Source organism: Lissotriton helveticus, chromosome 1_1, assembly GCF_964261635.1.
Source record: "Lissotriton helveticus chromosome 1_1, aLisHel1.1, whole genome shotgun sequence".
In the NCBI taxonomy this organism is placed as follows: domain Eukaryota; kingdom Metazoa; phylum Chordata; class Amphibia; order Caudata; family Salamandridae; genus Lissotriton; species Lissotriton helveticus.
The window spans coordinates 29,979,210-30,005,165 of record NC_136057.1 but is presented as its reverse complement, the minus strand read 5'-3'; the positions used below and the strand labels follow the sequence as shown (position 1 = coordinate 30,005,165).

General features: G+C 48.1%; 1 protein-coding gene across 1 annotated transcript in view; it reads left to right on the top strand.

Moving 5' to 3' along the window:
• CD6 (CD6 molecule) overlaps positions 1-25,956 on the top strand; it is a 262,122-nt gene that overhangs the window by 170,033 nt on the left and 66,133 nt on the right. Inside the window, exons 4-5 of the mRNA XM_078646382.1 lie at positions 13,327-13,641; positions 21,521-21,604. Coding sequence (XP_078502508.1) covers positions 13,327-13,641; positions 21,521-21,604 — 399 coding nt within the window. The remainder of the gene's footprint in view (positions 1-13,326; positions 13,642-21,520; positions 21,605-25,956) is intronic.

The following is a 25,956-nucleotide window of genomic DNA, read 5'->3' as shown; positions in this document are numbered from 1 at the left end:
ATTTGATGTTCTTGGTACGGATATTTGATTTATGTTCATTGAGTCTGGTTTTTATTTTTCTGCTGGTTTTACCTACGTAGATCTTTCCACACGGGCATTTAAGTAGGTAAATCAAGTTGGCTGAGTCACCTGGAATATTTCAGCTACAGAAATTACATTTTTGGATGTACTAGTGAGAATCACCACAGATGGCATCGAAACTGATTTGTACCGCAAGGAAACTGACCGCAATAACACCCTGCTATATAGTAGTTTCCATCAAGACTCCCTGAAAAGACACCTCCCATTCAGCCAGATGCTGAGAGTCACCCGGATAGTATCAGACGACAACAGAAGAGATTTCCAAATCCAAACCATGGCCTCTAGGTTCTCCACCCGAGGTTACCCTGAAAACATCATTAAAGAGGCACATGATAGAGTACTCACCATCTCTAGAACAGAAGCTTTGAAAAGCAGAAAAAAGGATCCCAATCCTAGAATGACATTGGTCTCCAAATTCTCCACTGTGAGCAAAATCTACAAGAAAATCATATTAAGACACTGGCGGATTTTGTCGTCGGAACCAGACTTTGGGGACCTCTTCAAAGATCCCCCGATCTTTGCTTACAACCGACCAATGAACATCAGAGAAATTTTATCTAAACCCACTGACACGCCGAGGAAATACACAGGGACACGTCCCTGTCATCATTGCAACAATTGCAACAACGTAATTAGTGGTAACATCATACATCACCCTATGAAAGGATTTGAGATCACCTTAAAAGTAGATGCCACTTGCGACTCAGCCAACTTGATTTACCTACTTAAATGCCCGTGTGGAAAGATCTACGTAGGTAAAACCAGCAGAAAAATAAAAACCAGACTCAATGAACATAAATCAAATATCCGTACCAAGAACATCAAATCTAATCTGGCAACGCATTTCAACGAGGCGCACCACAGTGTAGCCCAGTTGAAGTACTTGGTATTGGAAATGGTCACCCACTGTGAGGGCAGAGACAACAACAAAACCCTCTTACAACGTGAGACATCGTGGATTTACAAACTTCAATCTTTGAAGCCCTTCGGGCTTAATGATCGGACTGAACTGAGTTGCTACCTGTAACAAGGTCGTTTGATATGTTGTACTCTTATTCTGCATTTTTATTGTTACATTTACCAGTGTGTTGTAATTTCACTGTAGTACATTCTGGTCTTTCACCTTCACCGTTACAAGATGGCCGCTGTGATTTTCCCTTTAATCTGGGTGTCTTTTCTCTATTTCTATCATTCCACACTTTCCCTTCGAACTCCGCAGTATCTCCGCGAAGCTCGAGACACGTAGTCCACCTCCTTGAAACCTCCACAGTAAGTTACCGCGACCGCATGGCGGTGAATCGTCTTTTACACGAGCGCTTTGTTCGTTGATAACTTTTCATGATCCTGTCATTGTTTTTTGCAGCACCGATGTGAGCTATACACCAATGTGGAAGCGTAAGATACTTTCACATTGTACCATTAACCCCGTTTCACTTCACCACCTGTTCGCGCTAATATTACAAGTCACTGCCGTTTAAACCCACTATGACACACGCCGTATGATTTCAACGCACTTTTTTTTTTTTTTACCGCAATGCACGCATGGTCACAGAAACACCCGGTTTCAGTTATAACTTCCAGTTTAATGACCGCATGCAAATGCCACACCTTCTTTTTAGCCGCATGTACTCACTTTGATATCACCTTAATCATAGCTGACAAATCTTATACACACCCCCCTCACCGCATGTGCACTACTTTACAGCTGCCTGGTTCCGTTGATCTAAATTGCTGTTGTTGTATCCTTCCCGCAGCGCTCCTTGATAAAGGACTACACGAGTCCGAAATGCATTGGAGCATACTTTGAATACACCATTGGATTACATTCAATTGACTTCATGGCGTGATGTAACGCCATTGTACAATGAACTTGTGAACATTTACCAAATATACACAAACTTTGAAAACCTTCCCGTTTGAACCTTATTTGAATCAGCTACGCTGAACTACATAAGTGTGCCTGGATACAGGGATGTGTCTACGTATCACGTAACACACTGTTTTGCTCACCCTAAAGCCGGCACAGCTTGCCGCCACCTCCCTTCTTGACTCCGATGCTGCACCAAAGCTCCTCAGATACTCAGCAGCATTGGAGAGGCGCAGCGGTGGGGGGGGCAGCCCTTACACCTCCAGCCCTTGATGAGCTGTTAAGAGGTGCTCGAAGGTGACTGAATTCATGGATACGTACTCTACCCCTCTGCCCGTGTGATGTCACCTCACAACAATCAGATATTCATATCCTTTTCTTTTGCAGACTCTATAGTGCCTTACGTAGAGAAATCATAGTCCTTTTTTTAAAAGAAATGAATTTTACTAGATGTCGCCCAGCTTTTTTAGAATTCCAGAGAATGGATACGGTTTTAGCTGTATCTGTGGTTTTAAAATTCCTAAAGAGTGTTTTCAAACTACGGAAACATATGGTAACAGAAATGTGTTAAATGTTCATTTCTTTTTCTGTTTAAGAATCTGTCTTTTTGGTCCTCCTGCTGAACTTATTTTAAGAGCTGTAATCATTGTAAATCTGTTTCATGTTTGTTACTTTTATGGTTACGTGTTTTTAACCGAATAAAGTTCTTTGAATCTGAATCTGACTGAGAGGGAGGGGCTGCAGCTTCAGGAGCAGGGGCATCCATTCAGATGCAAACAGCCCTGAATGCATCATGTCTCTGCTATTTAGAGGGGGCCTTACACATTCCATTTCTGCCCAGGCCCCACACATCCTAGACTCGGCCAGATTACACCCCTGATTACACCGAGGCAGCACGTGCTTCTCTTCACCGAGCTTAATTACTGTCACTAAATTGTAAGCAAACCTCGGTTCTCCAAACATGCAGTCTATAATGTAATAAAATAAAGAAATGGCACAATCGCACCCACACTGATTAACAAAGCATGGAGGACAATCAGTTCAATCAGTTCTCTTAGAGTATCTCCTGTTAGTACTGTACATCACAGATGATACTAGAATACTGCATGCCCACCCCTGTGCCCACCCTGGTGGATCGTGTTCCCCCTCCTGTGATGGCTCTTGTCCCCCCTGTGGTGGATCATGTCTCTGCCCTGGGTGGCTTCTGTCCCAGTCGTGAAGTTCTTGATGGGCCTCTTCTCAAAAGGGCTCAGCTCAAAATTAATATGGAAAGGTGGGCGAGTAAGTAAGTGAAGGGATGGGTGGATGGCTGGATGAATTAGTGAAAGGGTGAATGGATGAATGAAAGAGTGAATAAATGGATAATGAGAGAGGATGGATGGATTGATGAATGAGGGGATGCATGGATGAGAGAAAATGTAAATAGCTGGATGTATGGGTGGAAGGGTAGCTGGATGATGGATGAGGGGAAGATGGATGAGGGGAAGGATGGATGGATGAATGGAGGGGAAGGATGGATGGATGAGGGGAAGGATAAATGGATGGGAATGATGGATGGATGGATGGGGAGAAGGATGGATGATGGATGAAAGGAAGGATGGATGAGGGGAAGGAAGGATGGATGGATGAGGGGAGGGATGGATGTATGGATGGATGGATGAGGGGAAGGATGGATGGATGAGAGGAAGGAAGGATGGATGGATGGATGAATGATGAGTGGGTGGAAGGATGGATGGATGATGAGGGGAAGGATGGATGGATGATGAGGGGAAGGGTGGATGGATGATGAGGGGAAGGATGGATGGATGGATGGATGATGAGTGGGTGGCTGAAAGGATGGATGGATGGAGAGTGGGTGGGTGAAAGGATGGATGGATGGAGAGTGGGTGGGTGAAAGGATGGATGGATGGATGAGTGGAAGGATGGATGGATGAATGGAGGGGAAGGATGGATGGATGAGGGGAAGGATACATGGCTGGGAAGAATGGATGGATGAGGGGAAGGATGGATGAAAGGAAGGATGGATGAGGGGAAGGGTGGATGGATGAGGGGAAGGATGGATGGATGAGGGGAAGGAAGGATGGATAGATGGATGATGAGTGGGTGGGTGGAAGGATGGATGGATGGATGGATGGATGATGAGGGGAAGGATGGATGGATGATGAGGGGAAGGATTGTTGGATGATGAGGGGAAGGATGGATGGAGGATGAGGGGAATGATGGATGGGTGGATGATGAGTGGGTGGGTGATGAGTGGGTGGGTGAAAGGATGGATGGATGGAGAGTGGGTGGGTGAAAGGATGGATGGATGGATGAGTGGATGGGTGGGTGGATGGTGGGTGGGTGAAAGGATGAATGAGTGGATGGGTGGGTGGATGGTGGGTGGGTGGATGGTTGGGTGAATGATGGGTGGGTGGGTGGGTGGATGAGTGAAATGATGGATGGATTGATAAGTGCAAGGGTGAATGAATGGACGTATGAGTGAAAGGGTGGATGTAAGGATGGATGAGTGAGTGAAAGGGAGGGTAGATGGACAAAAGGATGAATAGATGTGTGAAGGAGTGAAATGATAGATGGATGAGTGATAGGGTCAATGGATGGATTCATGAGTGGATGAGTAGATGGATGGATGGGTGGGTGGATGGATGGATGGAAGGAAGGAAGGTTGGCTAAGTGAAAAGGTCGATGGAGAGAGAAAGGGAGGATGTATGTATGACTAAAAGAGTGGATGGGTGGAAGGATTAGTAAGTGAAAGGATGGCTGGATTGGTGAAAGGGTAAAGGGCTGGATGGATGAGTGAATTGATGGATGGGATGAAGAGTGGATGGATAAGTGTACAGATGGATAGGGTGAAAGGGTGGATGGATGAGTGAAAGGATGGATGAAGGGATGGATGAGTGAAATGATAGATGGAAGGATACATGATGGATAGGTTTGCAAATGGTTGAATATGTTTGGAAATGGCTGGGCTTACTTATATACTATTGCGCGACCTCTGAGGTGTCTGTAAAACTTACCTATTGTCCTGAAGTTTTGTCCTGAATTTTTACCTCCTGTCCTGAATTTGTGTCCTGAATTTTGACCCTTTGTCCTGCATTTTTACACTCACCGTCCTGAATTTGAACCAATGCCAGTTGGTCACCCTACGTGGGACCCCAGAGCTAAGATTCATGTGACCATGAGCCACTACATATGCATTTAAGCCACAGCAGTAGGGTGGGGCTACTGACAGAACAGAACTGGCTACTCTCAGCGCAAATGTATCTACTGTACAGATGTCAGGAGATCTTCCCCTTGTGGAAGGGCACCACAGCCTTGAGGGGAAGATATCTTTCATATACACAACACGGACCCCTTCATTGCTACAGAATCTTGCTTCCCTTCTCAGGTTTGAAATCGAGGATGTGTTATAGGAAAATGTGCAAAACAGCCTCTGGGCCTGCTGAGGACTGAGAGTTTTACAAACATTTCAATGACACAGGAAGCTTCACACAAATAGAAAGCAAGATCTGCATCCGAAACGTGGTTAATACTATGTGCTCGTTAACATGGCACTTCATAAGAATATGTAATCATAATATAAATAGATTTTACGTATGTTTTCACATCTCCGTCATTTCTTCCTTTTCCCTTCCCAAATTCTCTTTTTTTTTTATTCCCTCTATTTTCTTGGTTTCTTCTTTAATTCTCTCTTATTTGCAGCAGATGTTTGGGTCTCCTTCTGTTTGCCTTCATTCCCTTTTTAGGTCTTGCCTGAGACAGCTCATGCGCTGCTCTGGTGAGACTTTTAGTGAGGGCTTCAAAAAATGCTACCACTGTGGCCTAGAGCTTGCGGTTACGCGCGCGGGCGTGCGCTTCCGTCATGGCTCATTAAGTGCATCACTCGCAGGCACCCTTCCAGACCACGATCATGATCACTTTCATTTTGACGGCCGCAGCTGAAGGCAGGATTTGCTGTTCCCTCCGAGGAGCATCCCCAATCCGAACTTTTCAAACATTTGAGACATTTTAATAATATATTATTTATACAGATTTTTCAGGATTGTGCCCTTTGTTGAATTAGTATTTTTAACGTACCTGGATTGCCGTAGACGTTACCCACTTGCCCTCCTTTAGCTTCTATTTCTCTTTTGCCGTACATAAGTGTGGCAGGGTATGCTCAGACGTGAGTCTCTTGCTCACTTTGCCACTGGATTCAAGCAAGCCGGGCTGTAGACGTCTGTAATGCCAGAAACCGGTCCTCGGAAGCTTGTTTCCGGTCCAGGGAAGGCATGGCTTGGCAGTTCGGGCTGGACTGTTCCCATGAGGCACAGGGTCAGACTGATTTGGATATAGCCATGTCTGAACTGGGGTGGCAGAGTGGGCTAAAGAACGGTGATGGATTAAACCCAGATCTTTTGACTGGGTGTGAGTGTTTGATTGGTTCAGATGCTCCATCCATCACCACCCACTTTTGTACCGCTTTTGGCCGCCATAAGTGTGGCAGGGTATGTTCAGACGTGAGTCCCTTGCTCACTTTGCCACTGAATTCAAGCAAGCCGGGCTGAAGACGGCTGTAATGCCAGAAACCGGTCATCTGAAGCTTGTTTCCGGTCCAGGGAAGGCATGGCTTGGCAGTTCGGGCTGGACTGTTCCCATGAGGCACAGGGTCTGACTGATTTGCATATAGCCATGTCTGAACTGGGTTGGCTGAGTGGGCTAAAGAATGATGATGGATTAAACCCAGATCTTTTGACTGGGTGTGAGTGTTTGATTGGTTCAGGTGCTCCGTCCATTACCACCCCCTTTTGTACCGCTTTTGGCCGCCATAAGTGTGTCAGGGTATGCTCAGACGTGAGTCCCTTGCTCACTTTGCCACTGGATTCAAGCAAGCCGGACTGAAGACGGCTGTAATGCCAGAAACCGGTCCTCGGAAGCTTGTTTCCGGTCCAGGGAAGGCATGGCTTGGCAGGTCGGGCTGGACTGTTCCCATGAGGCACAGGGTCAGACTGATTTGCATATAGCCATGTCTGAACTGGGGTGGCAAAGTGGGCTAAAGAACGGTGATGGATTAAACCCAGATCTTTTGACTGGGTGTGAGTGTTTGATTGGTTCAGATGCTCCGTCCATTACCACCCCCTTTTGTACCGTACTTCTTTGGCAGGCCACGCCCCTGGATTTGTTAGGCTCCCTACTGCCAATGGGAGCCGGGCGCTCGCAGCGTTGGGTGCTGGTATGCTAACGGTTGGCGGCCACAGCATCGCCTGCTGCTGAGGGCCCCTGTGCTCTGTTGCTCGTCCCGTGCTCCCCCGAGCCCTGCTGTCAAGTGCTGTGCCACTCGGGATGCGAGGCTTGTGCACAGGATGCTAAGCTCTGCGGTGCTCCCTGGCGGAGCTGGCGGCAGAGAGGAACAGTCAGGAACCTCCTCTGCCCCGGTCAGGGTTCTCCCCAGCTCTTCGGCGTGGACTCTGCACATAGAGCTGCCCTCCCAGCAGGTAACGGAAAGGGAGAACTTCAAGAAGCGTAGAGGCAGCACCAGGTATGCAGTCTTCTAGATTTGGGAACGGACGGTAGACATCTGCTCTTTTTGATTGGGAACGTTGGTAACGTATCAGGGCCACTTTCATCATCCCGTGTCTTTACAACTGGAGGTTGGGGTGTCTACCCAACTGATTATTGATAAATACGCTCGTTACTTTTTTATCTTCGGACATATTGGGGTCTGGAAATTTAAAAGGATTGAAGATTTATACCACTTCAAGTGACATATTTTTGTCCTGGAGAAGTGACTCCCTACCCAAGTGGATCAATAAGGTACACTCTGAATGGAGTCATATTTATGTCCTTTGCACTGATTTGAACCGGAACAAACCGAAAAACGCCTCTAGGTGGGCTATTTAGCACATGATCAGGAGCATATTCTTTTGTAATCACGATTTGACTGGACGCCACCCAGTTTGAAGGCCTATCGATTGGAACTGCATGTAGTCCATTCATCATATTTTCTGCCCTGACGAAGTTCTTTTGATAAGAACGAAACGCGTTGGCTGTTGTTCCATTTTTATAAGAAGAAGAATAAAAAGAATATTGATAAAGTTTACTTCTGGCTCTTCTGTGACTGCATACCTGGTGCTGCCTCTACTCTTCTTGAAGTTCTTTCTCTGGAATTCCAGTGGGGCCCAATCACAGCAGGTCTCAGAGGCCTTATGCACAGGAACTGATATAAATGGGACTTTTAGGATTGAGGTGCTAAATTTGTAGTCAGCTGTGAGTGTTATAGTATTTTTTCAACGGAAAGGGAGAATTACATATAAGGCATGTCTGGTCATTTGTGTTGATGACTGTCATTGTTTGGAAGTCCGGCTTTATGTTCGTAAAGGGTCCTTATGTTTCAGTCCTCTTTGCTATTTATAACGCAATTTGTAAAGTTCAAACTTTTTAGGTGACCCCCAGTAAAGCAGAGCCACTGTTATAAGCTCGTTACTAGTCAGGTTTAGATGGGTTTACCATGAAGTGGGAGGGGTTTACCTGATTTTGAAGTGAGTATTAACATAATAAATCACATAGGTAGGTTAATCACTTTATCTTTAGTTGTCATTTTTGGGACATTATTGCTAGGCGAGTGTGCTGATAATAAGTCACTTCATTGCTACAGAATAACACTTTTGCACCCAGGCTTTCCTTTTACAACTTCTTGTTTCCAGCTGTTTTAGAACACATGGTACACAATAAGCCAGTTTTGTTACATTGAAATCCATTACTGTGAAAGAATTGTTTTGTCAACTAGTAGTTCAGGGGTGTCGTCATAGATTGCCCAAGAAGTTGCATGCCAGGCGTGAGAGATGGGGCTTGAAGCCTGCCTAGTGCTTACCATTTGCTGGCACTCCTGGCACTCTCATTTTAAGCTTATTTGTGTCTCAGTTTGTGTATTTTGTCTTTGTCCCTCCCATGAAGCCTAGTCTCTTTACCATCTCCTTTGATTGGATTTCCTGCCCCCACACCATCTGCTTGTCACGCACCACTTTTTTCTTTTTGGTTAAGCACTCCATGAGTGTGCGTGTTTTCCACATGTCTGTCTTGTACCTCTATCCCTCTTCAGTCTCTTTAGTTATCTGTTACCTGTTTGCTTCTCCCTGCCCACCTCCATGTTGTTGAACTCACTCTTGTGCCTTCCCCTGTTGAGCGTTTGCCCGTGTGCTTCTCCCACACCTACTCCACATTGCTCACTCGCCCCTGCTTCTCTTTCCCACCACCTCTCTCTGTTTGTCACCCACCCCTTCATGTTGCTTCCCCCCACACTCCACCCTCCATTGTCTCAAGGGCCTTGCACGGTCTTTAGCAACGGTACGAGTACCACAGAGCTGTGGGAGGCCTCACTGGTTTAACAGGGGAGCAAGTGCATCTAAGGTTGGTTTTATCCTTTCATTAAAATGAAAGGCCTTGGAGTTTATGGGGCATATCATCAAGAGCGGGCGATAACATTATCGCAGCTTTATCGGCAGGAAACTGCCGCGAAAGCAGCAATAAGGGCCTTGATAATACGCCCTAGAGAATTCCAATAGAAGCCCATGTTCTGGTGTGAAGGACATCAAATCTGGGCTTCTATTCGAATTCTACAGGGCATATTATCAAGCCCATTATCGCCGCTTTAGCTGCAGTTTCCTGCCGATAAATCGGCAATAATAATATTGCCATTCTTGATAATATGGCCCTAGATTCTTCTGGAGGTGTCATCTGCGAGATAAGTACTCAAGTCTTGACACGACCCCCCAAAAGGGTGATCACTACTAAGGCTCACTTTTCTCCTACTTCTTGAAAAGTACTTTCTGGTCGCTCCTGCAGCCCGATGTCCTCAGGCAGACTTCTAGGCACCAGGTCTTTCTCCAGCCAGGTCTCCTGCAGTTTCCAGTCCTCTGTGACAAGCTTGACCCTCGTGTCCATCTGATGTTTGTGTCCTGGAGCAGGCAAACAGGAGGTCAGCCATAGGACCCCTGGATAGCAGCTCCAGTCCCTGGGTGCCAGTGGGTGTCAGGGGTCCTTGCGGGCTTTTCTCCCAGCATGATCTTCTTTTTTCCTGTGTTGTCCTCCTACATCAAAGTGTTCTGAGGAAGTGGTGGTGAGGTGTCAGTCTTATCCTTGTCACTAGCATGTGATTAGAGAGCTTTTCCTACTCAATCCTGTCTACGCTCTTGCTCTATGGCCACCTCCTTTTATTCAAGGTCTGATCCACCAGGGGCAGCGCTCTCGCAGAATCCCACCCTCTGGCAGCACCGACTCCTCTTTCTAGAAGTACTTGAGGACCAGTGCGACCAACTGAGGGGAAGGGTTTTGGGAGGGAGTTCGGGAAAGTGATGCAAAATTTGGCTGTGACGGTATCTGTTCCTGGTAAATATTTAGCTTAAACAATGACAACCATCGCAATGTTACTGTATGGTTCTGAAATGAAAGTATCTTATCTGGGGAACTGTGGGGAGAGAGATCTAAGAAGCAAATTATTATTATTTATTTTTCTGTTTGTTTTTGGGGACTTTTTAAATAGTGCAAACTAGACCCGAAGGTATCAGAGTGCTTTACAAGAGCACCTGGGGCTGTATTACAATAAGTGTCCTGGGGGCGCAACTGACTTTTGCGCCTGCTTTGCGCGCCCCAGGGGCACTTTGGTGTTATAGAAGGGGGCGCAGACGCTTGTGCGTCCCCTTCTATAATATCGATAGTGCTGGCGCACTTAATGAGTATTTAGGGGCCAGCCCTGAACCAAGAAGACAGATTCCCGCAACCTACGAAGAAGAAGGACGAAAGAAGATGCCCAGCAGAGGAGACTGCAGAGAAAAACTGACTTGGCCCCAGTCCTACCGGCCCGTCCCGTCTGCAGTTTCCAGAGATCCTGGGCCAAAAGTCACCTTGTCCTTCAGCCAGCGACCTCCAGAACCCTGAAAGATCTGACTGTCTGCAACAAAGACCGGATCTCTTATGAACAGCAGCCCTGTTCAAAAGAAACTCCCAAGACAGACTCTGAGCCTGCTGAGGACAAAGAAGCCTGACTCTTGGAACCACCACTGCACCCGACGCCTATGGCCTAAATCCGGGTGGCCCACTGGTCTCAACGAGGTCCCCCAGTGCACGGCGACCCACCCAACCCTGTCTGGCCCAGTAAGGTGAAATCTGACCTCAAAAGACACCCCTGCATCCAACCGCCCTGTGCTCTGGAGAGAAGAACCCGAGGTGTACCTATGCCCCCAACCCCTCCAACTTACCTGCCCAGCTGTTGGTTCCTCCCAGAAGTCTTCCTGGACCGAGCCTGCAGCCTGCAGCCAAAATCCCAAAACAGCAATTCCCATTATAAATATCAGGGCATCCGACGCAAAAACAGCACGCAGCCGCCCCTATGCTGCTGTGGGTGCATCTTGTGTACTAACTCAGATCCCCTTTGCCCTGAGCCTAACACCAGGAGCTTTGCTCTCACAACCTTGTGGCCTGCTCGTGAGCAGCCACCAACCGGAGGCCCCCGTTGGATAACATTGGGCCTCAGCACTCTGCACCAGGCCGCCCTATTGCAGCTGAGGGTGTTCTGAGAGTGCATCCTCACCCCTGGAGTAATTCCGGTTCGAACCTCAGAATACTAACTCCCACAAATAAGCACTTACCTTCAAACCATTAACTTAATTTCCTCCAATAGGATTGCAATGGCTGCTTTTCCTTGAAAATTCTCCTAAGTGTGGAGTTGGTTTGTATGAAACATTGACAGACTGCATAACTGTAAAACCTGAATTACTTACCTTTTCTATAGGAAATGTTTCAGTGTGATATCTAGGCATATCACACTTATTAGCAAAAGTAACTTAAAAAGTAATCCAATAAGTAACGTGTACTGTAATGTACAAAGCACTACAAAGTAATGTTGAGCTGATGACTTACCTGTAACTCAACCAACTGCATTTTAATCTGCTTTCACCTGTAAATCCTTACATAATAGTTTGCTAAGTAGTATTCCACTTACCTGCACCAGGCTTGGCTTGGTTCTAGAAATAAAATAACCAAATAATATTTTTGATACAAACAAATTGGTCTGAGTTCAGTCTTTGGGTGTGTGACATCATTTGCTACCTGAGTGTGCACAACAAATGCTTAACACTGTCCTCTGATACGGCCTTACTGCTCGACCACACTACCACAAATAGAGAGTAAGGTGCTATCTACTTCAGCCTCTGCCTACCTCTGGGGTCACCTGGACTCTATACACACTATAACTCATTTTGGTATAGTATATACAGAGCCAGCTTCCTACACCTGTTTGGAAGATTCATCCAACTCTCGGTCAAGGTCAGACACTGGTTCTTCTTCCTGCTCGGGTTGGAGCCTGGAAGTGCAGTGGGGCCTTGGAGATGGATGGTAGGAGATCCTGCAAACCCATTTGGCATCTCCATGTCAAAACAGGAATTGTGAAGACTGCCCTTTGCTCTGCCAGATGTTCCTGAGACCCTCCCAGCCAGGTGGTTAATCGCTTCTGCCTTCCTGGCCTCCGAGGCTGAGCCATTGTACTCTGGCAGCAGTCTCTGCCTCTCTCGGTCTCTTTACATCTATCTGTCTATCTATCTGTCTATCTATCTATCTATCTATCTATCTGTCTATCTATCTATCTATCTATCTATCTATCTATCTATCTATCTATCTATCTATCTATCTATCTATCTATCTATCTATCTATCTCTATATATATATCTCGCTCTCTCTCTCTATCTCTCTATCTATCTATCTGTCTATCTCTCTCTATCTCTCTATCTATCTACATACAAACATACATACACACATATATATATCTACTACAAATATCTTCTGTTCAGCAATACTATGTCCCTCTATTCTTACATTCCCATTACTGCTCTGCACTACTCTTTATCCCCAGTTTACCACTCCTCTGCTCGCCCTCTCCGCTTCACTGCCTCTTTCTCATTGCCACAACTTCAATCCTCACTTTATGGAGCCCTCTGTTTAGCTCCTTCTTTTATCCCCTACTTTTTGTTTGCCATTTCTCTTACTGCTAAGCAATTTTCTAGGCTATGAAAATTCCCTTACACCCTCTCATCTCCCCTTCACTGCCCACTGCTCTCTCTTTCTGTTTTTTTTCTACCATACTGAGCATACAGGACACAACAAAGATCTTTGTTGGGCAGGTGGGACAGGATCTGCGTACAGTGATGGTTGGGCTGGGTTAAGGCACTCATCCTGCCTCCAAAGTAGCCCTAAGAAAGCAGCACGTCATGTTCATGTCCTGTCCCTTTCCTTTATTCTTCTTCCTTCTTTCTTCCCCTTATTTGTCTACCTTGTTCCCACCTCCTAACCTCACAGTTTCTCCTACTTCTCTGACCCTTCTCTTTGTTTCTCTCTGACCCACCCCACAGCGCAGCACGCAGTCCGCCTTGTCGATGGGCCCAGTCCCTGTGCAGGACGAGTGGAGGTTGAACACCACGGTGGTGGCTCTTGGGGGACAGTGTGCGATGATTCCTGGGACCTCTCTGATGGCCATGTGGTGTGCCGGCAGCTGGGGTGTGGCTCTGCCATCAATGTATTTGGAGAAGCCCGTTTCGGGATGGGTGATGGGCCCATTCACCTGGACGAGGTGAACTGCACAGGGTTGGAAGCTTCTCTTTGGGACTGCCCCGCTGCCCCGAAAACTGACTGTGGACACAAGGAGGACGCAAGCGTGGTCTGCTCAGGTAAGTGTCTCCCTACTTGGGTTCCTATCTTAAAAGACTGTTCAGACTAGGGTGTTGCAGTATATCCTTTGTTATCTTTTGCAGCGTGCGTAACTTTGCAGTATTTAATGTTGTTGACATTGGTGTAGTCAATGCATTTTATACGCAAGTTGCCTTGTATATCTTGGCTTGTGGAGTCAACCTGCATGAGGCAATTCTGGATTCGGCATATGGACGCATCCAGTGATTTCTATGAAATTCGATTTGGAAGCTATAATACTTTGAGCTTTGAAGAAGTCATCATACGACGAAACACGTGTCAGCTGTATTCATCCTTGGCTTTGCCCATCTGTGAACTATAATACAGATTGTTCATCTTTGAAAATTAAGTACTTGCAACCCCAGATACAGGACTTCTTGTATTTGGACTTTGGTTAATATTTTTTGTGCAAGTCAAATTTATAGTTTGTGCATGAACTAATGTTTGGACCTGTCGAGTTGACAGACCAAGACCTTAAAATATGGTGGTGCTTTGGGACAAACGATCATGTATTGTGTATCAGGGGATTTCTGATACTATTTTACAGTGTTTTATGTTGTTGACATTGGTGTATTCACTGCATTATATACACAAGGGGCCCGATTCACAGAACTAACTTTTGACAAAATCCTAAACTTACTAATTTTGGTATTCACAGAAGGCATTTAGTACTTAAATTAGTATTTTGTTTTAAATTAGGATTTTGTCTTTAATTAGGATTTTGTCCTAAATTAGGGTTTTTTCCTAAATTAGGATTTTGTCTTAAATTAGGATTTTGTCCTAAATTAGGATTTTGTCTTAAATTAGGATTTTGTCCTAAATTAGGATTTTGTCTCAAATTAGGATTTTGTCTTAAATTAGGATTTTGTCTTAAATTAAACTTGAGTTTAAATTAAGTTTGTCTTAAGTTTAATTTAAGACAAAATCCTAATTTAAGACAAAATCCTAATTTAAGAAAAAATCCTAATTTAGGACAAAATCCTAATTTAAGACAAAATCCTAATTTAAGACTACTAACTACCTCTGTGAATACCAAAAGTAGTAAGTTTAGGATTTTGTCGTAAGTTAGTTCTGTGAATCGGCCCCAAGGTGCCTTGTAACTCTTGGCTTGTGGACTCAACCTGCATGACGAGATTCTGGATTCGGCGAAAGGCCATTGGTCCCAGGGGTCCATCCATAGCCAGCACAATCCACATCTTCTTACATGAGGAAGTTGTGTTAGTTCCTCATTGTACTTGTTCTAGCGCACTACATAGGGTTCTGCGAAGATTTCTTTCACTAACAGAGTTCAATGTACCTTTGGTAAGATGTCCTGGCTTACCTTGTCTCTGCAATGCTCCTTCAGCACTGAGTGTAAGACTTCATTGTGCCTCCTCATATAACCCTAGCCTGCCTATCTGAAGATTCTTGGTCACAGTCTGAAACCCCCGGCTTCTCTTCATAGATTCAACAATTGCATGTAACAGGGCCCCGTTGGCACATGATCAGTCCCCGATCCTTCGCGTGCAGATAGGATATTAGAAGATCATATTGCACACGGTGCGGCCTCTGTGCAACTCTCAGAAACCCATTATTTAATTCCATGGTGTGGTCTGAGGCTCCACTGCTCCTCCTTTAAACTCATGGATTAATTTCAAGAGACAGTCAGAAGCCACTTGCCCATCCCGCTAGCAGCTGCTCTAGAAGAGCACCACAAAACATAACTTGAATCCTCCGTACTGTAGCCCATAAACCATGAAGACCATTCAAAGACACTGCCTCTCAATCACACACAAACAACCCCACCACAAAAAAGTTTCCATACAAAAATCCAATGTCCCCCTGCTGCGGTCATACCTGTTGTGCCATCCGTGCCACAAAGGTTCATACAGATAAAGCTAAACCGCATAATTGCCCAGAGACAATATCGGAAAATAGGAAGTGGTCAGATCTAGGGTGCTGTCTTCATTGTGGCCAGGGCACTCTAAGAGGAGGCAGGCAGCACACTTTATTAAGAAGTCTATGATCAGACACCAGATGAAGAAGCTGGTGGTAGGTTAACTCATCCTGAAGGTCACAAGAACAGAAAGGTGCTCCCCAAACTGAGGTGAAGGTGGGAACCATTGACCACAAACATCTACAGACCATCGACAAATGATTCTGCATACTAAGAAACTTGACTCCAAGAACCACAGAGGAGAAGCAGCAGGACGGTCAGGATAGCTCAGCGCGTGGGTGTCAGCTCTGGGTCTCAGCAGTGGAACTCTTGGTTCTATGGTGAGAGTGCGGCATCACAGCACTGCCGGCTCACACGACTGCAGGCGGTCATACTCTGGGGTCTACTACAGGGTCTGTGCCGCTGAGGGCCACATTACAAGCGCCTGGAAGTATCTCCGGACATTGTGGAAATTCTGGTGCTGAGGAAATTAAAGAGATTCTTCTTGATGGACTTCATCAAGTCCAGCCCAGTGGATTGCATCATATAATTCTCCCCTAGATGAATGACCAAACCTTCAGGCTTGCCTCGCCTTGCCTTGTACACCCACAAGGCCAGCACCAGTTGTACCATGCCAAAAAGGCCAACCCAATGCACATTGGCACTGTCTTTTTCCTGCCACAGCTGGTTGCCTCCAAATTACCTTCATGCCTGCACCCTGGACCACGTCACCACAGAATGCCCACAGATCCATCCATCACACCAGTGAGACTCCATTAGCCCCTCCCACGCTGGTGACGGAACCGCTCCATCACCAGCCTCGGGTGGGCTATGGTGGTGATGGAGCGGTGCCCCCCCCCCACCCCTAGCGCTGCAGCAGAATTGCCGCCGCAGCAAAAGGGTTAAAAGAGCACCTTCCAATAAAGCAACAACCCCTAAGTTCAGCCCTTGCTGAACATACCTCCACACACAACTGCTCCACAACTTACCAAACCCTTCAATCTGTAACCCCCCGTTACCAGCCAGAAACCCTCCATTGCTGCCTCTAACTGAAATACGTGAACACCAAATTCCAGTGCCGGCAAGACCAATGCCTGTAAGCCCAGTTCTCCCAAAACCTGCCCCAGATCACTGCTGAAACAATCTTGTTCAAGGAAATGCCTCTAAACTCCAAAAAGGCCCACAACTGCAACCAAGGGTAAACCACTGCCTCGCCTGAATGATATAGTCAAACCTCTGCCCACTTACCCTCCTAGTCTGTCTTAGACCTCCTCAAAAGCACTTCAAAGCACTTTGTATGCCACACTATGTTGGCCAACACCACCCCGAGCTACCTTTCCTAACTACCAACTCTGAAGCCCTAAGGGTGCCGAAGAACATCAAACTGAAGAGTGCTCTGGAGAGCTCCGGCTCCCAGGCTCTCGCCTACTCTACTATTGCCCTCAGGACCCCCACTGAAAATGTATGCCTTACCCGGGGCACCCTTCCATGCAGTCGGGACCGACCATCCAACTGTCTCTGACCCAGCTGACCGCAACATGGGTAATACCTCCCATCACACCTTCCCCATAGAATGCCATACCTGCCAGGTTGTCCCCTATGGTATTTGCAGATAAGCACTTCGCTATTTGATCCAAGATAAATTCCAGCATGTCCTGGCTTCTCATAACCTCTACCTGTCATGGCCATGCCTCCCGGCATCCAATGCTATGAACTCCCTTCAGGCCTATCGGCACATTCTATTTGAGGACTTCACCAGCAAATATTCCACAAGTTTATATGCGTGCACAGCCCAAAGCCCCCCAAGTCTTCTAGAACATGAAGAACTTCCTTCGCCAAACTCAGGGCCAAACTACAGAACGCGTCCCGCTGTGAACAAGAAAGTGCGTCAGCTATTGCGTCGTCCAGGCCTACAATGTGCTTAGCTTGAAACAAGATGTTCTTTTCCAAGCATTTCAGGACAATTCTCCCAGAATCTTCAACACCCGAGTCACAGACACACTTATCCTGTTTGCCACCTGTACCACTGCTGCATTGACAGACACCAACTTCACCCTCCTGTTCCTTAGCTCATCACCCCACGTTGCACATGGCACTGCCAACAGCTACGGAAAAAATTCCAAAAAGGCAATAACGTGGCCCTTGTGCTTCCAAGATTGAAGCCACCTTTCTGCGCACCAACACCCCACAGAGCACTCACAGCCCCTCTCCGTTCTCGCGGCATCTTAGAAATCTCCACCGTCCACATTATTAGGTCAATCTGCAGGACTCTCTTATGACCCACCAAACAAGTCATCCGTCACTCGGCTAGGCAAGGTAATCCTGTGATGTGGCTTTACAGACCCCCCCAAAAACCACACCTCAGAGCCACCACCGCGCGTGCAGCATTCAAAAGTCTCAGTCGCAGCTGGCACTTCCCTCCCTGCAATAGCAATAAAACCATTCAGCACCTCCAACTTGTCACTTGCAAGGCAAACACCATTGCCACCAAGTGCAACTCAGTCCCCAAAATGTAGGAATAGTGACCGGTCTCGCTGTCCTTTCAGATTCCAGTGGAATGCCAACATGGTCCACAGCCACCTCCTGTGTCCTCAGCAGTCCCGCCTACTTGCCAAGTACCCCATCTCTCTTTACTAGAAATAAATTGTCCAAGTAATGAAGAACCTGCTCTGGCACTGCTAGTGGGTGACTCACTCATGCCAGAAAGGTGCCAGATTTTGCACACACTACACATAAAACTGAACATCCCACAGGTACTCACTTGTTAACAAAGTATCTGACCTGAAACAGTATTTCCAACAAGTGGAACTCATCAGTATCCACAGGCAGAAGGCAAAACGCTGATTTAGTATCTACCTTGCCCATGTCCGCCCCGGGCCCGCACCTCAGCACTAACTGAATAGCTGTGTCTATGGTGGCATATGAGCCTGAACACTCCACTTCATTGATGAAAGCTTTTGCAGAACCCCTTCAGACCACTACAAATGTTGTATCAGCCTGAACACCCACAGAGCTTTCTTTGGGACCGCCCCTAGTGGGGCCACCATCAAGTTACTCAATGGAGGAACAGGAAGTGGCCCTTCCATCCTCCCCTGACTCACTTCTTTCCACAGCTTCTCCTGCACTAGCTCCTCCATCGCTTTGCAGGACTTCAGATTGTCCACTTGGGATGTAAACCCCCAACAAGAAAGCCTCAGTTGCACCATCAGGATATCTCATCAGCCATGGTAGCTTTGCCTCCAAGTTGATGGGAGTATCCACCCTTTGCTGCCACTCCTCTGCAACATCTCCTGCCCCATCTCACCAGGGCAGGGGCCCCCTGCAGTGCACTGCAGCAGAAAGTGCCTTCCGCTGTAGCTGGTACACTCATGGCAAAACTCACAGGTTACCAAAAACCATCTCCCTCATTACATTTCCAGCAGGCCCGGGGTGGGTGGGTGGGGGGGGGGGATGTCGCTTGCCCTTACCCTATCCCTATCTGGGTGGAGTGACTCTGAAAGGTCTGGTAAGGACTAGGCAGGCCACTCACCGTATGTGCCATTTGTGCAGGTCTTGTAGGCGTCACATACCATAGCCAAAGCTCCTGACCAATACCCACCCATGATTCACCGGCATAGTGCTCCTCTGTTCCCTGAACTTGAACTGCTCGTCATATCTTAACCATGCCAAGCCACCAGAATTGATGAGGGTTATCCTAAGCACATGCTCTGCTATAGCGCCTTCCACATTGAATGATAGCGAAAATAGTGGATGCCGCCGGCACGGTGTCAACGTCAGTGGGCACCTTTGGTCTCTCAGCTGCCTCCCCCTCCTCTGCTTCCGAGCCTTCGGTGCTCACCGTCTCCTTATGCATCAATTTAAACAAATCGATATACTCATTTGTCCAACTCTTATAATTGGTCATCTACATCAAATGATATCCGAAGGGGTCATCGATGCCCATATACGGCAATACCATATCAATTCTCTTTGCCATAGTTGTAGCCCCCACAGATCCCCCGTGTTATACCCCTTCTGTCCCACCTGTGTCGCGACAGGCTTTCCTGCCCCTCTGCTGAACCAGCTTCCGCCTTCTTTCCCACACGCGCCCCTCTGGTGAACCATGCCCCCGAACCGCATCCCAATGCTCTCTGGTGATGCCAATTCAGACTCTGCCATTCATGCACTTGGTTCATGCCCTAGCATCCACCTCAGCGCCCTGGCTACCCTCAGCACTGTTAGAACACTAACTCGCCACCTTGTTCCTCTTCTGGACTATGGCCACCGGTGTCCTAAGCTCCTCCCAGGCCAGCATCAGACCTGAAGAGGAGTCCCCAGCTCCCCAGCTGTCACTGTTGTGGACACCAGACAGGGGCCCAACCACAGCCAAAGCATCCTGTGGCCCTTTACCACACCCCTCATTAGGCACCGCCAGCTCCTCAATCCTTACAACCACCGACCTGGGAGCAGCCTCTTCTCCATCACCTGTACAGACGTATTTGTCCCCCATTACTCACCTGCAGCCCTTCCAGAGTCCATGTACCAGTCATGGCCACGCCAGTTTCCTCCTGCTGCCTCTGACCATGTTTGAAGTCCAAATTATTGTTCAAGAACCCAAAAACACCCCTCTGTTCCTCCCAACCTCATGGGGACACAGCGCGCTGCGCTTCACGCACACGGGGCCCTGAATGTGCAGCCCCAGCTCCAACAACCACCTACAGAGGAGAGCGGGCCAGGGTCCTGGCTAGTGTAATACCATCTGCACCAGGACGCACATTGATTGGATGTGTGCAAAACCAGGCAACCAGGGCGGGCCAAACACGAAGGACAGAACATTGGAGCCAATTGAAGAGCGCCCTCTTGGCTTTCACTTGTAATATGTTACGCTATAATATGATATGCTATGCTATGATATGATATGTATGTTAATAAACGAAAAAAGGCAGCCGGGTAAGAGAGGATTGCACAGCCAAGACCAGCCACAAACGTAACCAAATATTGCCCCCTCAGATGGTCAGCTGCCACATGACCACAAAATTCAACATAAATTCAAAAGGAATAAGAGAGGCAACATATCTAAAGTAAACAGTTAGTATATACAAAGAGAAAGAAGGAATTCCATATTGTAGTGTTTAGATCGTAAAGTGTATTTTATTAAAGATGCACTTGTTTTTCATATGACGACAGCCAACGCGTTTCGCTCAAACATAGGCTTCTTCAGGACGATGGTTTGGAATATTCAATTCGCCAGGTAAATGAGATCAGGTTCAGAATTGAATTTATGACATGTATGTTATCACATGCTATGTTGGGCTACATAAATTTCTAGAGCGCTATGTTCACTACAGAGGGTATCTTGGCGACTTGGAGAGTAGTCTGTCATGCACTGCATACCATACTATTTCTATGATTTGAGCGTAAGATGGTTCTTTAGTCCACAACTGAAGGGCATTTTATCAACATTAACTTAGAGAGGGAAAAAGCTCACTGTATTTCTTTTTAAAGCTAGTTTTTTTCTATGTCCCTTTGCCTTTTATGTCCTATTCTCTTTCACATACTTAGTTCTGAGAAACATCATCCCATTTTTGTCACCAGAAGTGTGAAGTGAAGGTCAACATGGTTGAGACTGAAATCCAAGGAAAATATTCCTTGCTTCTTTACTTCAGTCCAGAAGCGATAGAAGCCCAGAACCTTCATGTAGCGCCTGATCAGCCGATACCCACCACAAGGCGCAATCCATGTTCCCATTCTTGTGTTACATTCCACACACACTCATGCCATAGTGAGCTTCACCTTACCTAACATTTTACTCTCACATTAACACACTTCAATGTCAACCACAAGCAACACACCCTTCTCTCTGTTCTTCTTCTCTCTCCACCTGTCTCTGGGGTCCTCTCTGGTGACCCCTAGGTCAGTTCATGCCTGTGTTGGATCCACCTCTCATGTCTCACCTTCACTTACAGATGCCTTAGGACTGATGCCCACAACACCAGCAGTGACTGAAGAAACCTCCCCAATCACAGCCAGAGAAGCAATGATGGTGACAGGTGAGTGCGAGTAGCATCCCTGTGTAAGGTGGTGACAGGTTAGTGCTAATAGGAAGCCCTGTTTACGGTGGTTACAGGTGAGCACTGGTAGGAAGCCCTGTGTAGGGTGGTTAAAGGTGAGTGCAGGTAGGAAAACCTGTGCATGATGGTTACAGGTGAGTGCAGGTAGGAAGATCTGCGCATGATGGTCACAGGTGAGTGCTGGCAGGAAGCCCTGTGTAGGGTGGTTACAGGTGAGTGCTGGTAGGAAGCACTGTGTAGGGTGTTTACAGGTGAGTGCTGGTAGGAAGCCCTGTGTATGGTGGTTACAGGTGAGTGCAGGTAGGAAGATCTGCGCATGATGGTCACAGGTGAGTGCTGGCAGGAAGCCCTGTGTAGGGTGGTTACAGGTGAGTGCAGGTAGGAAGCCCTATGCGTGATGGTTACAGGTGAGGGCAGGTAGGAAGCCCTGTGTATGATGTTTACAGGTGAGTGCAGGTAGGAAGCCTTGTGTATGATGTTTACAGGTGAGTGCTGGTAGGAAGCACTGTGTGTGATGGTCACAGGTGAGTGCGAGTAGCATCCCTGTGTAAGGTGGTTATAGGTTAGTGCTTGTAGGAAGCCCTGTTTACGGTGGTTACAGGTGAGTGCTGGTAGGAAGCCCTGTGTATGGTAGTTACAGGTGAGTGCTGGCAGGAAGCCCTGTGTAGGGTGGTTACAGGTGAGTGCTGGTAGGAAGCCCTGTGTATGATGGTTACAGGTGAGTGCAGATAGGAATACCTGTTTACGGTGGTTACAGGTGAGTGCTGGTAGGAAGCCCTGTGTATGGTGGTTACAGGTGAGTGCTGGCAGGAAGCCCTGTGTAGGGTGGTTACAGGTGAGTGCTGGTAGGAAGCCCTGTGTATGATGGTTACAGGTGAGTGCAGATAGGAATACCTGTTTACGGTGGTTACAGGAGAGTGCTGGTAGGAAAACCTGTGCATGATGGTTACAGGTGAGTGCAGGTAGAAATACCTGTTTACGGTGGTTACAGGTGAGTGTTGGTAGCAAGCCCTGTTTACGGTGATTACAGGTGAGTGCAGGTAGGAAGCCCTGAGTGTGATGGTCACAGGTGAGTGCTGGCAGGAAGCCCTGTGTAGGGTGGTTACAGGTGAGTGCAGGTAGGACGCCTTGTGTATGGTGGTTACAGGTGAGTGCAGGTAGGAAGACCTGTGTATGGTGGTTACAGGTGAGTGCTGGCAGAAAGCCCTGTGTAGGGTGGTTACAGGTGAGTGCAGGTAGGAAGCCCTGTGTATGGTGGTTACAGGTGAGTGCAGGTAGGAAGACCTGTGTAGGGTGGTTACAGGTGAGTGCTGGTAGGAAGCCCTGTGTATGGTGGTTACAGGTGAGTGCTGGCAGAAAGCCCTGTGTAGGGTGGTTACAGGTGAGTGCTGGTAGGAAGCCCTGTGTATGGTGGTTACAGGTGAGTGCAGGTAGGAAGACCTGTGTAGGGTGGTTACAGGTGAGTGCAGGTAGGAAGCCCTGTGTATGGTGGTTACAGGTGAGTGCAGGTAGGAAGACCTGTGTAGGGTGGTTACAGGTGAGTGCTGGTAGGAAGCCCTGTGTATGGTGGTTACAGGTGAGTGCTGGCAGAAATCCCTGTGTAGGGTGGTTACAGGTGAGTGCTGGTAGGAAGCCCTGTGTATGGTGGTTACAGGTGAGTGCTGGTAGGAAGCCCTGTGTAGGGTGGTTACAGGTGAGTGCAAGTAGGAAGACCTGTGTATGGTGGTTACAGGTGAGTGCTGGCAGAAAGCCCTGTGTAGGGTGGTTACAGGTGAGTGCTGGTAGGAAGCCCTGTGTAGGGTGGTTACAGGTGAGTGCAAGTAGGAAGACCTGTGTATGGTGGTTACAGGTGAGTGCTGGCAGAAAGCCCTGTGTAGGGTGGTTACAGGGGAGTGCTGGCAGAAAGCCCTGTGTAGGGTGGTTACAGGGGAGTGCTGGTAGGAAGCACTGGGCATGATGGTTACAGGTGAGTGCTGGCAGAAAGCCCTGTGTAGGGTGGTTACAGGTGAGTGTTGGTAGGAAGCACTGTGTCAGGTGGTTACAGGTGAGTGCTGGCAGAAAGCCCTGTGTAGGGTGGTTACAGGTGAGTGCTGGTAGGAAGCCCTGTGTATGGTGGTTACAGGTGAGTGCAAGTAGGAAAACCTGTGCATGATGGTTACAGGTGAGTGCAGGTAGGAATACCTGTTTACGGTGGTTACAGGTGAGTGCAGGTAGGAAGCCCTGAGTGTGATGGTCACAGGTGAGTGCTGGCAGGAAGCCCTGTGTAGGGTGGTTACAGGTGAGTGCTGGTAGGAAGCCCTGAGTGTGATGGTCACAGGTGAGTGCTGGCAGGAAGCCCTGTGTAGGGTGGTTACAGGTGAGTGCTGGTAGGAAGCCCTGTGTATGGTGGTTACAGGTGAGAGCAGGTAGGAAGACCTGTGTAGGGTGGTTGCAGGTGAGTGCTGGTAGGAAGCCCTGTGTAGGGTGGTCACAGGTGAGTGCTGGCAGGAAGCCCTGTGTAGGGTGGTTACAGGTGAGTCCTGGTAGGAAGCCCTGTGTATGGTGGTTACAGGTGAGTGCAGGTAGGAAGACCTGTGTAGGGTGGTTACAGGTGAGTGCTGGTAGGAAGCCCTGTGTATGGTGGTTACAGGTGAGTGCTGGCAGAAAGCCCTGTGTAGGGTGGTTACAGGTGAGTGCTGGTAGGAAGCACTGGGCATGATGGTTACAGGTGAGTGCAGGTAGGAAGCCCTGTGTAGGGTGGTCACAGGTGAGTGCTGGCAGGAAGCCCTGCGTAGGGTGGTTACAGGTGAGTGCTGGTAGGAAGCCCTGTGTATGGTGGTTACAGGTGAGTGCAGGTAGGAATACCTGTGTAGGGTGGTTACAGGTGAGTGCTGGTAGGAAGCCCTGTGTAGGGTGGTTACAGGTGAGTGCAGGTAGGAAGCCCTGTGTAAGGTGGTTAGAGGTGAGTGCTGGTAGGACGCCCTGTGTAGGGTGGTTACAGGTGAGTGCTGGTAGGAAGCACTGGGCATGATAGTTACAGGTGAGTGCTGGTTGGAAGCCCTGTGTAGGGTGGTCACAGGTGAGTGCTGGCAGGAAGCCCTGTGTAGGGTGGTTACAGGTGAGTGCTGGTAGGAAGCCCTGTGTAGGGTGGTTACAGGTGAGTGCAGGTAGGAAGACCTGTGTAGGGTGGTTACAGCTGAGTGCAGGTAGGAAGACCTGTGTATGATGGTTACAGGTGAGTGCTGGCAGAAAGCCCTGTGTAGGGTGGTTACAGGTGAGTGCTGGTAGGAAGCACTGGGCATGATGGTTACAGGTGAGTGCCGGTAGGAAGCCCTGTGTAGGGTGGTCACAGGTGAGTGCTGGCAGGAAGCCCTGTGTAGGGTGGTTACAGGTAAGTGCTGGTAGGAAGCCCTGTGTATGGTGGTTACAGATGAGTGCAGGTAGGAAGACCTGTGTAGGGTGGTTACAGGTGAGTGCTGGTAGGAAGCCCTGTGTAGGGTGGTTACAGGTGAGTGCAGGTAGGAAGCCCTGTGTAAGGTGGTTAGAGGTGAGTGCTGGTAGGAAGCCCTGTGTCGGGTGGTTACAGGTGAGTGCTGGTAGGAAGCACTGGGCATGATGGTTACAGGTGAGTGCTGGTTGGAAGCCCTGTGTAGGGTGGTCACAGGTGAGTGCTGGCAGGAAGCCCTGTGTAGGGTGGTTACAGGTGAGTGCTGGTAGGAAGCCCTGTGTAGGGTGGTTACAGGTGAGTGCAGGTAGGAAGACATGTGTAGGGTGGTTACAGCTGAGTGCAGGTAGGAAGACCTGTGTATGATGGTTACAGGTGAGTGCAGGCAGGAAGCCCTGTGTAGGGTGGTTACAGGTGAGTGCTGGTGGGAAGCCCTGTGTAGGGTGGTTACAGGTGAGTGCAGGTAGGAAGCCCTGTGTAGGGTGGTTACAGGTGAGTGCTGGTAGGAAGCCCTGTGTAGGGTGGTTACAGGTGAGTGCTGGTAGGAAGCCCTGTGTAGGGTGGTTACAGGTGAGTGCTGGTAGGACCCCTGTGTAGGGTGGTTACAGGTGAGTGCTGGTAGGAAGCCCTGTGTATGGTGGTTACAGGTGAGTGCAGGTAGGAAGACCTGTGTAGGGTGGTTACAGGTGAGTGCTGGTAGGAAGCCCTGTGTATGGTGGTTACAGGTGAGTGCTGGCAGAAAGCCCTGTGTAGGGTGGTTACAGGTGAGTGCTGGTAGGAAGCCCTGTGTAGGGTGGTTACAGGTGAGTGCTGGTAGGAAGCCCTGTGTAGGGTGGTTACAGGTGAGTGCTGGTAGGAAGCCCTGCGTAGGGTGGTTACAGGTGAGTGCTGGTAGGAAGCCCTGTTT